At 40.5% G+C, this 18314-nt stretch overlaps 1 protein-coding gene across 3 annotated transcripts in view; it reads right to left on the reverse strand.

Moving 5' to 3' along the window:
- Nucleotides 1-9801: 9801 nt before the first annotated feature.
- LOC131251309 (protein CASP) overlaps nucleotides 9802-18314 on the reverse strand; it is a 136735-nt gene continuing 128222 nt past the window's right edge. Inside the window, exons 17-20 of one of the 3 annotated variants that reach the window (XM_058251955.1) lie at nucleotides 13093-13172; nucleotides 12844-12909; nucleotides 10255-10347; nucleotides 9802-10121 (exon numbers count right to left, since the gene is read on the reverse strand). In XM_058251955.1, the coding sequence (XP_058107938.1) occupies nucleotides 10055-10121; nucleotides 10255-10347; nucleotides 12844-12909; nucleotides 13093-13172 (306 nt within the window). In that variant the 3' untranslated portion in view covers nucleotides 9802-10054. The remainder of the gene's footprint in view (nucleotides 10122-10254; nucleotides 10348-12843; nucleotides 12910-13092; nucleotides 13173-18314) is intronic. The other 2 variants (XM_058251956.1, XM_058251957.1) reach the window with 2 other exon arrangements.

Here is an 18314-nt window from a genome sequence, read left to right on the forward strand (position 1 = left end):
TCGCACATATTCATGCCTTTTAGCGTGTTTCAAGTTTGGGATTTGCTGACTAATAGCTTAAACCCATCAATTGACGGTCTAGAAAGGAATTGAGATCATTTCACATAATCTCATATACATACGGGTTACATTTCAACGGTCACTTTCACCCGTTGGCACAACTTTGGGATTCTATAATCATTTCTACATTTATTGCCTCCTCTTAAGTCAAAGTACGTCAATATACATCGTGTTACCATAACCCAGGTCTAGTTTAATCCAAATCATCTTCTAATACCAACTTTTAACACCCCGAATTTCAAGGGTCGAGCAAACCTCAACTCCGAAGATCCAATGCATCACTTATGCAACATAGATAATGATGTTTAAATGTTGTCCATATTAGTGCATTGAACATGAGTGGGATTACACTAAAACAGCATATCATACTCCGGAGGTAATTTGATTAAGCAAGCAAAAGATTGTAACATGCATATTTGAACAAGTAAGTGATTTACAACCTCCAGAGTATAAGTCCATAACTGGGTTGAATGTTTACATGTATTGTTTCCAAAGTTTACAAAATGGCAAAAACATAAAGTGTCCAACGAATCCATGTATCAATGTAATCCCGGCGACGCAGCTCTAGGTCTATACAGACCTGCATGAGAGTTGCACGTAGGAGAACTCCTCCTCGTCTATGAAATCTGGCTCCGTCGCGTAAGCCTCGCCAGAACCTGCATCTAAATCAGAGTCTGGTTGGTATTTTAAAATATCATACTAGCATTGGAGTGAGTAATCAACTTAGTGGTATTATAAGGCAAAGGTTAACATGTTATCAATTCAATCAAGCAGTAAGGATAAAGCAATACATTAATCACTTCCTAATTACTCTTGTTAATGTAGGAATGATATGCAGTAATGATGCATGTCCTCCCTTGCACTCCCTCAGTGACTTCATCTAACGATCGCGCATAGCAAACTCCCAAAACATGTACTTCCTTGCCAAAGCACATGTAATGCGGTGCATGGTCGTGTTAGCCAAGTAATTGATTAGGCTTATTCATACAACAGATTCAAGAAGTTAAGGTACCTCCCTTTATATCATTTACCTAAGCAGGGATCCATCTAGGATCGTCAATCCTAGTTAATCACATACGTAAGCAAGTTTTAGGGCATCACCCCTAATGAAAGCACTGGATAGGTAAATTCAAGTGTTTATACTCGAGGTCACTATGGGAGGCTCGTCACCTGGACGTAGGCCGATAGTTCGAATACAGTGTCCCACACACCACCATATTCGGCTCACGAGTTTGGGTTGCTCATTGGTCACTACGAGGAAGTTTGTCACCCCAGCGTAAGCCGACAGCTTGACCACGGTGTCCCATACCACCATGCCCGGCTCATGAGTCTTAGCGGATCTTGGTACCATGGTTGAAACGGGTCTTTACATTAGTAAGCGGTACCTTAGATTCAAGCAATAACGTTCATACATGGTAACCACATAATAAGCCAATCGGGTTGTTTGACAAGTTCGATTAGTACAAGCGCACACTGAATTAATCGACATGGAGCGCGTAAGCACTCCACGTGGCCTAACCACTGTCGACAATCACCGTACAGCTCGGATTCATCGAACGTATCCAATGTGGCGAAACTAGTTTGGCCACTCAATCGGGAACCATTACCGATTGCCTGGACTACGTAGTAGTCCCAATTATACTCAAATGCAATAGGTAGTCACGTATGTTAATCATAACATCATTTAACAAACAATTCAAACATAATTCTCATTTAAGCATTTTATCATGCACATTGAACATGTTGTTATATATATATGCATTTCACCCATAAATCACATAGTAGCAATTTATATTACATAAAGGAAACTATAAAAATGGATAAGGTAGTTGAGAATCCTATCTCAACACCCTTATTAAAAGCGATTCATCAAACAATTTCTCATTCAGACATTTTATCAAACACTTAGACTACATATTACTACATACATGAACTAATTAGTTATAGCATATATTATGACAAATCCTTTCATAAGGGAGTTGTCATACATATGAGAAACATGTATTCTAGATTACTAGTCATGGCAAGCACAAATCATAATTGCAATTTCATTCAACCATTTCAACAAACACATGGAATGCATGATATAATCACATAGTTCACACACATGTATAATTTATAGAATACATCGTAACTAGGATCATATGACAACAATCAAGTCAGACATAAATCATTACTAATATTGAAAGCCTTGAAAACCATAACCTAAATGTTTATAGCCCATACCTTTCATTGGTTTGCTCGTTTTGAACTCGGTTCGAATCCTACTCACCCGAATACAGAACAATGGTTACCTAAACATTGAAATAGGTTAGCTATCACCTCGATTACTCTATTTGGGCTCCTAACTCGAGATTAGGGTTAGGATTCCTTACCCAAATCTTAGTTGAACTGGGTTGAGTAGAGTAGTAGAGAGGCAAATCGGTGTGTGGAGTTGTGGGAAAGGATCTCAACAACGATCTCCAAGAACCCTTCTTTCTTCCTTCCTCTTTTCTCTCCTTTTCTCTCTCTCTCTCTCTCTCTCTCTCTCTCTCTTAGGGTTTCTAAGAAATTCGTATGAGGGAGAGAAGGGGTGGCTTAAGGGCCTTATATAGGCTCAAAAGTGATGCAAATGGCCCCAGGTCCATGGTATACTTGGGTTATAGCCAAAGGGTGTCTGTTTCGAGCAAACGGAACTCATCTAGAGGTCCATTACCTGTCTATGTTATAGAGTAAATCCACTGACAATGGATCTAGGCCAGGATGCGATTTCAGCGAGTTTGGATAGGCCGATCAACCGTGATGGATCTGTATCAGATTAACAGTCATTGTCACTCGATCAGGGCCACAAGTATACCGATATGTGCAGGAAAATTTTCCTGATCCATGGGTGAATTTTGAGTAGAAACTGTCGGTCTGTAGTCTTCAATTTTCCCCGTAAGTGAACGATCCAATTCACTTAAGTTTGGGTTCATTTTCTAAAGATATTCGCGTTTCTCACACACTTCGCTCAAGGCTCAAGTTATGCATTTCTGGATACTATTTGGGCTCGATTCCCACGATGGTTGTCAAGCCCAATAAGGCGGTCATAACCCTATAGTTTCGCGGTCATCAGACTTTCGACGTGCGGTCCAAGTCCGATACAAAGTTTTAATTTACTCCTGAGAGCAACTGGATTTTGGGATTTCCCCTAGGTTTTCAAGTAATGTTGAGTTAGCGATTTTAATGGTTTTGGGTCTTACAGTTCGTATAAATAGTGGTTTAAGCTAACCCACCAATTAACTTAGTTCCGTACTTTGTTAATTTTTGTCTAATTTCTACAGTATACGGTCTTTAGGGATTTCTGCCTGAGGTGATACTCGGGTCTTTGTACAGATTTTTCAGAGACGTTACAGAAGGTAAGATCAAGACAAATCATGATCAAGGAGCGTCTGAACGATCCTGTCTTAGATCGATTTGAAGAGCAACAAGCGTCGAACTCCTGAGCTGAGGCCAGGACACCATATATGTCTAAGCTCCTACCTAGCCTGTCTAATCCCCGAGGGATGCTCGAATTCGTAAAAATCTGCCCAACTGATCGAGGGATCAGCTCAGCTCAGCCTCGATAGACAACAAGAAGACCAATCAGTTTGACGAGTCAAGGGAATGGTCATCCAAAACAGTGAATCTCGACGAGGAGATGAAACCATCCCCTATGCCCAAGCGCAGACAGGCCAAGGAATTGGTCAACTCACTAATGACAATCTGCTCAGAAGACCACCTTAAGCCAACCATGGAGGTCAGCTCGATTGGTCGAGGGCTTGGCTCAACTCGGCCTTGATCATCCATCATATGGTTTTAGGGCCGACCACTTCTACACTTATCAGCCCCACAAATTTTGCGTAACGATTGAGACACATACGCAAAGATTGTGCCTGTGATCGAGAACCGTTTCTAATCCCAATAATTACCCTTCTACACTATAAATAGGGGACCCGTCTACACTAAGAGGTACGCAAAATCTCTCACCCAAAACTCCTCGATACTACCAGATCTAGATTCCTATCCTAACTTTGGGATCGAAGGGTCTCCTACTCTAGCTAGGGCGTCCTTTGTCTTCTTCCTATGCATGTACTCGAAAGTCTAAAAAGGGTGGACCGGATTTTTGCATCAACAACAATAATCTTTTTCCTTTTGTTTTCCTCACGTCTTTCGTGCATTTTGGTTGGGGCAGTTCAATCGTCCTTGAGACCAATAACTGATTCATCATGGGGAGTACATATTCCTTTTCGAACGTGTACCCCTCATAATCATTGTATCTTCTGGGCCGCTTATCAGTCATCCTTCCTGTGTAACGACTTCTGTTCTCTCTTTTGTTATCTTTATACCTGATGTGGGGGTCTTCCACCTTCCTTTCTATGTCAGCAACATTTGTTGATAACCTACTCGAACCTCAGTGTGTCATCTCTGCCTGAAAGGCAAGTATGTTTCTGGTCATAATTTTGAGAGCATGAGCTTTAGTGGCAAGGTCACAGAAAGTTCGTATGTCGATACTTGTCAATCAGAATGCAACCCCTTGTTCAGTGGAATTTAAATACATTTTTACTTGTTTTGATTCCCCTTGGAGTTGTTGACATGACACACCCAAGGTTTTCCATTGATCGATGAACTTCTCGAACAGATCTCCTTCCTGTTGCTGAGCGGAAGCCAATTCAGTTAGGCTAACGTCTTTGTCCGACGAAAAGAAATTTGCCATGAAGGCATCGTACATTTGATCCCAAGTACTTATAGATTCTAGTGCCAAGGTTGAATCCATCTGAGTGCCTTTCCTGTCAGAAATGACCCAAACAGTCATAAACAGTACTGTGGGACTCTAGAGAACTTACTCATAATAATGATGAAATGCATTAGGTGTTCCTCTGATGATCCATCTCCATTAAACTTTTGTAAGTCCAGATATTTGAAATTCGCTGGAAATGGCACATCTTCAATCTCACAAGGATATTGGGTTCGAAAGCGGAACCTTCCTATATGATATGTATCTCTTTCCGTGTGGATGAATTCAGCTACCACATGTTGGATTTCATCTTGGGTTACAATGTGAATGATAGGTGTTGATCCGTACGACCCTGCCCTTTGTGGCTGCGACCCCTCTGCTTACTATTCGTTACCATTCATGGTAGCCATCATGGGAGGGGCAATAACTGGGGCTACGTTGCGAGCAAGTGTTGTCAATGCCTCTCAAAGGTTTATGCATTCTTCCATCAAAATAGTCTGCGCACGCACCATCTCGACCAGACGTTCGTTCGTGGTTAATGGCTGGGTCTAACTAGTCCCTACCATGAAAATTGTTGCATTCCCACTTCTTGATTGCACAGATGCCGAAGGGGAGAGAGAACAGGTCGTTACAAGGGATCTTAGAGAGAGAGTCGCTGCTCGAGTCGTTAAGACTCCCATGGTCTTGCAAATTTTAGCGATTCTGACCGGGACATGCCTAGTGTTGATATTCATGGCGAGGTCATCACAACAGATTTTGAAGATGACGGCCCACTTATCAGGACAATTTTCCCCTTCTCTTTCCAAGTCCGCAATGGAGCTACGACTGGTAGGGCAAGAAAGTCACATGGATAGAAGAGAAATGCTTTGGCCTCTCCGGGATAAATTGGGGGCGGAGCTAATGCGGGATTGTATCTTGCGATGTTGTGCGTAATCGGTCCTCTTATTGCCTGTAATGAGACTGGGCCTCTCATTAGAGAGGATCGAGTCTTCTAGATGTCACAACTATCCTTCTTCATTGTCTTTTTACGTCGTTAGCGAGGCAAAGATTACAACAGACATTACCTAATGTCATCTGTTTCTGGTCACAACTGACCCAGCTTTCCTCGAAACCTTTTGGATAGTGATTGAACGTTGCCGGCATAGTCCACAACAAACCCATTGGGCATGAAATAAAAGACTAGGTTGATCGAAAGAGAAGTCATTGCGATTGAGTAGGAATGAAGTACATGAATAATGAAATAAACTATTAGCTATTCAGATTGAATCGAATTGTACTTTGTTTTAGAGATGAAGGGAGGGATGTTCCCATTGAGAGTCGTCATTTTGACGCCATTATGGTGCCAATTGATGACAAGTAATCTTTAATTATCCTATTGTTAATATTAAACATAGATATTCCAACCAGAGATTCTTGGTTCGATCTTTAGTTGAGTTGTTATTTTGTTTCGATCAGAAACATGAGTTAGAAATTGGAATATCCACATTCAATAATAACAAAAGAAAAATCAATGAATAATTATCATCATTTTATTTTATTAACCTGAATTCTTATTACATCCCTCGCATTGCCCTTAATTCTAAAAGAAAATACACTTAATTGGTATAACTGAAAATAGTTCAATAATAATTTCGGCTGCATCTTGGCTTGTATATCGTCTGTCGCAATGACAGAAGAGTTGTGCGGGTTTAAAAACCTTCACGTCAGTATGCATAAGACGTGCATGGGGGAATAAATCCATGATGAATCTATAAAGTTGTATAACATTATGGGATATCGGGGACTCTTGTTGCGAGGTCGTGCAAGCAAATCCTATTATGTGGTCGCGGAACAGGCCAACCTCCTGCTCGTCACATCTTCTTCTTTCCTTCATCCCGTGGTACATCTCGCGGGATACTTGAATGTTGCAACTCTTAGCTCTAAAAAGTCCTGAATGTCTTTATGATCTTGAATGCTCCTTACTTGTGTCTCACATGAGAGAGGGAATGAGTATTTATAGGCATCCACAAATGTGAGCTATCAAATCCATGCAACAAAGTGCTAAAGTGCTATTGCGAGGTCGCACAACATATCCTTGTTGCACAGTCACAGAACAAGCTTTTGTGCAAGCTAGACAGACTACTCGTTGTCAATCATCCAACAATCATTTCTTTGTTGCGTGGCCATGCAAATCATCTCTGTTGCGTGGTCATGCAACAAGGCAACAAGGCAATCACAAGGCAATCATGTGCGAATCATTTAAAAAAAAAAAAATTGTTTATTTTTTGTGCTCCATTAATCTCATACAAGGATTAGTGGCTCAACTTGTTATATCATTTGTATTCTATGCAATTGGACCCACTTGGCTTGGAAGCTTAAGTATTAATTAATTTTAATTAGCATAAATTTTAAAGTGGTCTTATTCACCATCCCTATAGGACTTAGCCATAATTTTAAACTCCTCTAAGCTTCTACGCATTGCATAGTGTCCTGTTGGACTACCATGCAATTTTAGACATCTCCTATGTTGGTAAAGCTGGTAGAGTTTATAATTTAGGTGAAGGTAATGAGAAAAGGGTTTTTATTTATTTTTTAAAAAAATTGATTTTTCAAAAATAAGGTTGAAAAAGGCTCATGATAAAGGTGGAAATGATAGGAAAAATAGAACTCTACAAAAATGATGTCATAGCTAGCTTATCATCAAAATCGGTAATTCAATTTCCATTGGTGGTCATTGACCCAATCTGGGCATCAGATTTATTGGACGATGATTGCTGAAATAATAACAATTTTCAGAGAAAAATTTGTAGAAATTCCACCATCTTCCTTTGACCCAAATCACGAGGAATGTCACTTTATGACCTTGGGAGATTTTAGATTTATTGGACGGTGATTGCTAAAATAATAACAATTTTCAGAGAAAATTTTGTAGAAATTGGATTTCTACTATCTTCCTTTGACCCAAATCACGAGGCATGTTTGGTTTGCTTTTAACTTTAGGACCTTGGGAGATTTTCTAAAGGGAAATTAGGGCAGTAGAAATTGGAATTCCGTTGCTAATTTCTGACTTGAATTTTGATGCATGGTTGACTTGCTGTTCATTCCGGAGACACGTGGCACCTTTCGGATGCATAATGGGGCTAACAGATTTTGGATTTCCTCTATCACCAAAGATTCAATCTAGCCTTCTTTCAAGGCCTGGAAGGCTTGGATTACGCTATAGGTCGGTTTGAATGGGTTGAGGTTGATCTAGAGTGGACCTGAGAGGGGTTTAAGGTTTTAAGTTTCTTGAGAGGTGTGATCTGTCATTCCTTGGGCTGGTGGGATGCCTACATTTGGATTGGCATACTCTGATTTAATCTGTAGCAAATACTAACTTAAGGAAAGTGATTCCTTAACACATCTTGAAGCCTCTTTCCTATTATATTGAATTGTCTGTCGATTATTATTACTATTTTCTAACATTTTTAACTCCTTAGGAGATGAAACTTATGATATTTATAAATGCAACCTATCATGTGCATTATAATAAAAATTAAAAATTAAAAATTAAAAAAATAAAAATAAAATCTCAAATCAGACACACGTGCCAACCTATCATGTGCAGGGAAACTCAATATGGGTTTTTAGGTTTGCCTGATATGAAGCAAACCACGACCTAGGCAGCCTGGCTGTCATCTAAGTGGCACTGCGTACTATCATCAACATGGGGATGCAAAGAAGCTGCATTATTATATCCATTCAGGAACATATAAAAGGATCATGTTTCAAACCTCTGTAATGTGGGGCGTACCTGAAGGGGGCCTTGGATCATGCACATGTATAACAATGTTAACAAATGGAAGGAGCAAAGGCGTTGGCTGCTAGCGCATGGATTGTGGAATGAGGAACAATACGGGCTCACTAGCATATGATGGGCAAACAAAGGCAGAGAGATCCCTAGAGCATACTGTGCAAACCCTAACCCATGCTTTATTTGAACATCCCTTAGGCATGCAGAAACTGTGTTGGGCTCAATACACGTTACAAACTCATATTCATCTTCTTCGTAGTATTTAGTAGTTAATTATATGTATAAACACGTTTCCTTATCAACATGGCACATGCCAGTAGGGGTGTACATTGAGTCGAACCGAGTCGAGCTGGCCTCAGCTCGACTCGGCTTGGCCACTAGCTGACCTCAACTCGAACTCGGCTCGGCTCGGTTCGGTCAGCAGCTCGGGCCAGTTCGGGCCGAGTTCGCCATTGCAGCATTTTCACAAACACCTGGACTGCACTTTCAAAATCTCACTGTATTTGAGATAGCAACAATGGTTTTATAGGTATTTTATCAAACATCTTCTAAGCAATATAAAAATCAAGAAAAAGAAAAAAAAGGGTGTTGATTTCATTTACAGACCTTCCTTGCCACCAACCACACTTCTTTGAGTCATTTGATCAAACAATTGGTGAGCAACATCAATATCAAAGTAACCGAGTCACCGAACTGGTTCGATCCAAGTTCGAATCGAGCTGGGGCCAGCTTGAACTTGGCTCAAACATGAATCAGATCGACTCTACTCGAACTCAGCTTCGAACCGAGTTGAATCGAGTCGAGTCGAGCGAGCTAACCGAGCTAGCTCAGTTCGTGTACACCTCTACATGCCAGTAACTACTAGGAAAGCCTTCCCAAGATTTATTTTTTTTTTTCTTTTTGCTAAACAATAAATTTGAAAAGAGGCACCAAATATTCTAGGAAAATCTTGTTTAAAAATAAACAGGGAAAAATGTTTCCTTTTGCCACATTTTCTTGGAAATAAGGTTTCCCAAGAAACACTTTTCCTTTTCCACACTTTCCAAGAATCCAAACAGGCCCTTAAGAAGTAACTGTTTGGGAAATATTTTAAGATGACTATACTTGAGTTAATACTTTAATAGGGGACTGCTAGTGCTCAGCTGACTCAAAACATTGAAGTGGGTGGATGACAAACGACACACATTATGACATTGTCCACCTAAAACTATCTACACAACATAACTCCAAACAGTAGAAAGAAACCCTAGACGGATCTGGTGAAGACTTGGTGATGGACATTCTCTGAAGCTCCCCCCGCCCCAGTAGGTCCATACAAGCAGATACATCACAATCTATTCATATTACTTGTCGTCAACAAAGAATAGCACTTGTTGTTATTTACATAATAACAAGTTATATTATTCAGAACATAGTTAAACCCTCTCACCTGGCTATCAATGTATGAATAGGTGAGTTAGAAATTTAATAGCATTTAGTCAGCAGCATCAAGATGAATGAGATAATGTTAGGTTTCCAGCTTTCAACAAGGATTCTTCATGGCCATTCATTGTGCTGCAAGAGGAGAGCCAGTAAAGGACAATCAACTTTTTAAGCTTTGATATTAGACAATTAGGAAAGCAAACCCCAATATAGAATCAGGCAATGGCTAGGAATACATATGAAATCTTGATGAGGGGTGCCTTACCTGAGATAGCTCAAAGCAGACATTCTGTATAGACAGGCGAACACAAGGAGATGCAACCCAATGGAGTAGAAGAATACAAAAGTTCGAGCATATCTGTGAAATTACAGAATTAATCCTGTATGTACCAACAACAACACACAAATACAGTCCTTCCCATGGTGGGAGATGGATGTAAACAGAAAACAGAAGTGGCGAGAACAATAAAAACCACAACCAATGCACAGCTCTAACCAATTGAAAACTCGCATTCTTGCTTCTCATGTTTTTTAAGTTACATTTAGATTGCATGTAAGCTAGAAGGCAAATGTGCCACCAGAAAAATGATGCCAGTTGCCTGCCATTCACATAGAGTTAGGGAGTTCATCCACAAATGTATTGGTGTTAGTTTTGTACACCAAACTTTGGTGCTTGATGTTTCATCATTTTCAAGATTCAGCATTGAGTAAAGAGGAATTATGGTCACCCATGAATTGAACTCGAGTTTTGTTAACAAGCATTGCCTGTGGTTCAGTGAACCAGACAGTTGATCTGATGGGCCCCATCATGGATGGACGGTACATTCACAAAAATCATGTTGATAGGGCATCCTTAGCCCTATCAATTGATGGCCTGCAAAATAAATACTTTTTGTTTTGACAGGTGAGAAACACAGACTCTTACACACCCCCCACACACACATGGGTTCTCGAATCCATGATCTCATAGATGAGACACAGTGTCTACCACTGAGCCAAGAGTAGAGACCCCCTGCAAAATAAATAGTTAAGAATGGAAATACATTAACCGTTCACATTCATCTAAAAAATCACAAACTAGATGGCTAAGGTTTTCCAAATTAAAGCTACCAGGGTTATTGCCAATCTAGGTTGGCTCATCTGATAAACAATCTGCATCAGAGCCATGGGCTACACTTTTACAAATGGAAAACCTGAGTATACTATGAATGTCCCCAGGTGGAGGATCAAATAATTACTCTTGAGTGAATCATGGGCGGTTTAGGTGCTGGAATCATTTCGTGGTTTCTTTCATTGCAGGACAAGCTTTGTGGTAATTTCTCAAGACATTATGGAAGATCCCTCCTAGGAAACCACAATATTATGTTCTATATGGTCATATAGGTTTAAAAAGGTACAGATCGGTTTTATGTTGATCCCATGCATGTAATTGTTCAATTGTCTCTAATATTCCACTAATCATGGGTGTATTGAGTGGTATCAAAGCTACGATGTTAGCTGTGATATGCGAGCATCATAGAACATGTCCAGGAGCTTCTCCGAAATCACAAATAGAAGCTTGCTCTGATTGGCCAGAAAAGCGTGAAAGGTGGTCTCAGCCTCATCAAATTTCAGTTTCGATTTGGTGCTGGTGATAGTAAGGGCAGCACAGATCCCAAGAATGGTCATTGGCGATCATAAGAGATCCTATACATGCATGATTTTCCATACTCTTCAGTCTACGGAGCCCCTGGGTTCATACTCAAAAGACTTGAGATATCATCATCAACAAATGACTTCAAGATATCATAATCAACAAATGCCTTCAAGATATCATTGTTGTCACCATCTTAGCCTTTCTCCTAACTATTTAGGGTTGGCTTTTCAAGGGTAGACTTTTTTAAATGGTAGACTCTACATATCACTACCACCATCAACAACAACAATTTGGGGTGGCTTTTAATGGTAGATTCTATATATCATCATCATCATCATCATCATCTTGCCTTTTCCCAACAGTTTGGGGTTGGCTTCTAAATGATATATCGGTAAAAGCGTTATGATCAGCTGCCACCAGACCCCTTCCTCTTCTGACAGGGCTCTTTGAACTGGCTGTGTCAAAACTCAAAAAGTTTTCCAGATAATATTAATAAAAAAAGAAAAAGCCTTCCGGGTTTTGATGATGTTTGCTTTCATTTTATGGTGGAGAATATTAATATCTATTTTGTTCATCATGAAAAAGTTGTCTTAGAGCACATCCTTAAATGGATCCACCTTCACAGTTGAATTATAACTTGCGAGCAGTTAAAGAGGAACTGCAGTATTTACTGCATGCTAGATGAACAGATCAAGGCCTTTATTCTTCTGTTCGACTTGCTTACCTCATCACTTACTTTTATGGTTGCCAGTTTCCAAAGCTGGAGACTAGTTCTGTTGTACAAGCAAATGAGAGAGCCCAGACATTTTGTTTCTGAAGGGTAGAACACGTCTTTTTGAACTCACTTCTCATAACACAATATTTTTTGTTACATCCAACAGTTAAGCACATGATGTATCTTGGACTGCTTGCCTTCAGGACCTTGTTGGTTCAAACAAAATTCCATGTGGAAAAGGGCAGTTCAGAGCAACACGCTTGAAGGTATTAGGTGGGACTTGCTTATGCATGTTTGGCGTGAGAAGCAATGGTTGGGATATAAAGTGCTTGGAATTGGTTCAAAATGATCCATTTCCTGCCCTTTGAATTCAGACATCGTTGGAGTTCTGATGGATGGGATTAGTTGGGCCATGACGGAGAGTTAATAATTCAATACCCTGTTGACAAATATAACATATTCGACGGGAAGAGAGCTATATCACAACAACATATCCAGCTTACCCGTAATTTAACATAGAAATAGTCGTCCATGTCCAGCACCGGCTTGACATGTCAAAAGCAGCAAAACTTCCCATTGGAAAATGGAGAACAGAAATGTTACCCATCATTAACAAGTGCAGTACCCATATCAGCATCTAATTTGCCGAGCCACTTATTCATCTCCTTAATTGAAATCTTACTAAACACAAATATATGGGAGTTGCATATATTGTCAACTCTGTTTTATAAAGAAAGAAAATAAAAACACACCTGTTGCCAAGAAGAAAACGGCCACTGCTGAGTGTGATTTTATCTCTAAACCCAAGTTCCTTATACCTTTGATCCCTTTCCTGATTAAAATTATATAAATTAGTTAGTCCAAAAGTTCCAATCAACAATGGCATGGAGAACCACACGTAGTAGCAACAGTAGCCACACAGGAGGTAGGGTGAACACGGATCAAAACACCAATGGCAATCATGGAAATGATTTTATTATACAGAACATGAAAATTCACTTAATAGTCTCTACAACTTTTTAAAAGCCAATGTTGGTTCTGTCTATTGTTTGAATTATCTTCGATATTATCATTATCTCCAGCTTGGCGATACCAATAACACCAGCAGTATTAGAAATTCCATGCACCAGCAATGTATCGCCAAGTATTGCCAACGTATCGGTATCAGCAATATTTTCAATTATGTAAATTCCAGGCATTGCTCGTATTTCCAATGTATCGATATCGCCAATCTATCGCCAATATGTTTTACTATGTAAATTCTAGGTGACACTTGTATCACAACTATATCGGCGATATTTCAATAATATCGCAAATGTAGAGATATCACAAAAAGTTTGTTTATTAAAAAAAAAAAAAAATTATATTTCAAAATTATTTTTTTTTTTAATGAGCACATTGTATGCAGTTTTCAATTTGTCATTGCTAATATTGATAATATCTCAATATTGACGTTATCACAACACGCGCGATATCAAGACTACAATCTTTCATTTCATTTCCAATAGTCAATGATTTCTTGGCAAAATATCGCGAGTTATCGATATTCTGCAATATCGATGGATGTTTGGATAGAAAGTTGCATGGATGATTGGATGGTTAGACTGTTTCTTACGAAAACACTGGCTTTTAAGCCCCCATTAAATGGAAACTTATTGTGTATTCATTCTTTTTGCAATTTAAAAAAAAAAAAAAAAAATCCTAAATATGCAAATATGTGTATTTTAGCATCTCCTTAAGTTTCACTGAAAATTCTACCGTTTTCCCCATGTTTTCCCGCATTTCTGGTTACCAACAATAGTATTGGCAATATCGATATTGTTTCTGTATCCTCGACAGCGAAACTTGCAGCGATACCGATACTTCAAACATTGGTTGCGGATATTCTGCAATATTGATGGATGTTTGGATGGAAAGTTGGATGAAGATTGGATAATTAGATGGGATGGATGGGTTGGTTAGACTGTTTCTTACGATGACACATGCTTTTAAGCCCCCATTAAATGAAAACTTATTATATATACATTCTTTTTGCAAACTTTTTATTCCTAAATATGCAAATATGTGTATTTTAGCATCTCTTGAAGTTTCACTGAAAACTATACTGTTTTCCCGCATTTCCGGTTATTAGCGATATTGATATTGTTTCCATATCCCCAGCCAGCGAAACTTGTTGTGATACCAATACTTCGAACACTGCTCTTTAGAGAAGACCTATAGGCAATAATGTTCTCCTCTTTTCCCTCGGACAAAACCCCAACTTTAGGGTGTAACGTGTAAGGGATCCCTAGAAAGTGTTAGATGTGGGATCCATTGTGTATGGTTGGTGGGTGGGTGGGAAGGTGTTATTTCTTACATAGAAGTCAAAGAACCTCTACTTAACTATAAAGGATGCAATCAATGTCCTAGCCTCCTACATAACAACAGAGGTCTTCCAATGTTCTAAGCTCTTTCATATAACCACACATTGTTCAACCCTCCACCAAATCGTCACTCTTCCATTAAGTTGGCCCAAGCCTCAAAGTTAGCCCCACCAATTCAAACTTAAAGATCTATTGTTTGATATGTAATTGACCACTATTAGAATGAAAGTTTTTATTAGAAAAATAAAAACCAAAACATAATAGATCTTCTTTCTTAAACATCCTTTGGACACAAATATAGTATAATTCACCAGGTCAAATGTTAATATCTCCCTTGGTGTTCTTGAAATGAACTATCCTGTGGATTATCTTCGGTTCACATGGGGATAAACCCTCTCTCTCTCTCTCTCTCTCTCTCTCAAGGGTATGCACTTAAATTGAGACCAAAGAGCATTCATTCACAGTGACCATTGTTCGATGTGCCATCGAAACATGTTTGCACACTCATATACTGATGTGAGAAACCCAATCAAATTGGTCAAGATCTTAAGCAACGATGTGTTCGTGGCCATCCATCACTAGATGTGAACATTCCCGATGAACAAGAAACCACTATGCCAAACCAATGTACTTGGCTGGCTACATTGTCATCAATGGGCATTGAATTTACTTAGGAGAAATGTTCTAGTTCTTCTAGAGCACAATAATAGTGCTAGTTACATTGGTTCACTTGGACCATCCAATCAGTTAATCTGACCTATTCAACAAGTTCCATACACATTTCATAGGCTACCATGAAAAAATCACACTGACTTGATTCTTCAATCCATCCTCAATTTGGCCTTATTTTCTTCTACATCCATCCCTTTACAAAACCATGGATGGGATGGTTACAATTGCTTAACAAAAGTGACTCTTTAGAATCATAAGCAATCCATAATGGACCAAATTGTTGATTGGATCTATTTTTGTATAAACACTTTAGTATTTATTTGATAGAGGCAGTGTTGTTAAAATCCTATGGTTTACGATTTGAATCGAAAGTAGAATGATTTAAATCCCACCTTTGAATCCCTTTTAATATGAATCCTCCGATTTTACAATTCAAATCCTACGATTTACGATTCAAATCCCACAATTTACAATTCAAATCATACTTGTTTTCTTCTATTTTACACTTCACTTGTGATGAGGACATCACTTCATGTACACCCTTGTGTACGTATCAGAGGAGAAGGCGGGACACACTGATTTCCCTGTGGCTAGGCGAGTATCCGTGATTGTGTTGAAGACTCCATGTGCATGTGCGAGCATCTGGAAGACCCCACACTGGGAAGATGCAAGTGGGCAGCTTAATGGAGTGGTCCAGACCGTTGGATCACATTATCGGGCAATTGATCGTGAATCGTCTACATTAGTTTTTCTCAACTTTTATCAGTTTATATGATTTAGTTTTATTTATGTTATGTTTGAACGCTATTATGAATGTTTTTATTTGATTTTAGTTAGGCTAGGGCTATTTTCGTCAAAATTCACAAAATAGGGCGTTTATTATAAATTTTGAACTTTCTTAGAGCTATAACCCCCCTCATGGGCCTCAAATGACATGGGGTACCATCTCACACGAGCCTCCCACCTCACACGGATAGGCTGCCCACCCTGAGTGTGCCCCTACATCCCACGGGCAACCCCACTTGAGCTCGGTGTAAAAATGCCCCTACATTAATCACCAGGGGTGAGGAGTCTCAAACACGAGACCTCCCGCTCTGATACTAGTTTGATTCTGGACAATTAGCCACTTACTCTAAAAGCTCGAACTATTACATCATAGAGAATCAATCCCTTTATCTCATAGCCCAGGCCCCACATCTCATGGGTTAGGACATCGGCCGAACCCCCCTCATGGGCCCCAAATTACATGGGTACCGCCTCATAAAAGCCATCTGCCTCACACGGGTGAGGCCCGCCTTGAGTGTACCCCTGCATCTCACAGGCAACCCCACTCGAGCCGGCATGAAAATGCCTTTACATTAATCACTCCCGATGAGGAGTCTCGAACACGAGACCTCTCGCTCTGATACTAATTTGATGCAGGACAATTAGTCACTTGCTCTAAAAGCTCGAACTGTTAGAGCATGGCGAATCAATCCCTTTATCTCATAACCCAAGCCCACATCTCATGGGTTAAGACATCAGAACCCCCTCGTGGGCCCTAAATCACATGGGTACCGCCTCACACAAGCCACTCGCCTCACACAGGTGGGGCCCGGCTCATATAGGCCGCCCAGCCCGTGTGCTCCTGCATTCCGCAGGCAACCCCACTTAACCCCGTGTGAAAATGCCCCTACATTAATCACTCTCGGTGAGGAGTCTCGAATACGAGACCTCCCGCTCTGATACCAATTTAATGCAGGACTATTAGCCACTTACTCTAAAAGCTCGAACAGTTATAGCATGACAAATCAATCCTTTTATCTGATAGCACAGGCCCAACATCTCATGGGTTAGGACCTCGGCCGAACCCCCCTAGTGGGCCCCAAATCACATGGGTATCGCCTCACACGGGTGGGCCGCATCACATGGGTGGGGCTCGCCTCACACGATCCACCCGCCTTGTGTGCCCCTGCATCCCACGGGCAACCCAACTTGAGCCCGTAGTGAAAATGCCCATGCATTAATAATTGATGAGGACATCACTTCACGTACACCCTTGCGTATGTATCAGAGGAGGGCCACACCGATTTCTTTGTGGCTAGGTGATTATCGATGAACGTGTTGAAGACCCCATGTGCATATCCGAGCATCTGAAAGACCCCACACTGGGAAGATGCACATGGGCGGCTTTATGTAGTGATCCAGACCATTGGATCGGAGGGACATGATGATTGGGCCGTCAGATCACATGATCAAGCCATTGATCGTGGATCGACCACATTAGTTTTTCTCATCTTTTATCAATTCACAGGATTTAGTTTTGTTAATGTTATGTTTGGACCCTATTATAAGTGTTTTTAGTTGATTTTAGTTAGGTTAGGGTTATTTTCATCAAAATTCACACTATAGGGTGTTTATAGTAATTTTTGAACTTTTTTAAAGCTATAACCCCCCTCGTGGGCCCCAAATCACATGGGTACCGTCTCACACGAGCCACCCGCCTCACACAGGTGGGGCCCGCCTCACACGAGCCACTCACCCCAAGTGTGCCGGGGGAGGAGTCTCGAACACAAGACCTCCCGCTCTGATACTAATTTGATGCATGACAATTAGCCACTTGCTCTAAAAGCTTGAACTGTTAAATCATAGCGAATCAATGCCTTTATCTCATAGCCCAGGCCTCACATCTCATGGGTTAAAACAAGGGCCAAACCCCCGTCGTGGGCCCCAAATAACATGGGTACCGCCTCACACGAGCCACCCGCCTCACACGGGCCACCCACCCCGAGTGTGCCCGTACATCCCACAGGCAACCCCACTCGAGGCCGGTGTGAAAATGCCCCTGCATTAATATTTGATGAGGATATCACTTCACGTACACCCTTGCGTATGTATCAGAGGAGGCAGGCTATACCGATTTCCATGTGGCTAGGCGACCATCCGTGATCATGGCGAGG

The sequence above is a fragment of the Magnolia sinica genome, chromosome 7 (assembly GCF_029962835.1).
Source record: "Magnolia sinica isolate HGM2019 chromosome 7, MsV1, whole genome shotgun sequence".
NCBI lineage: Eukaryota > Viridiplantae > Streptophyta > Magnoliopsida > Magnoliales > Magnoliaceae > Magnolia > Magnolia sinica.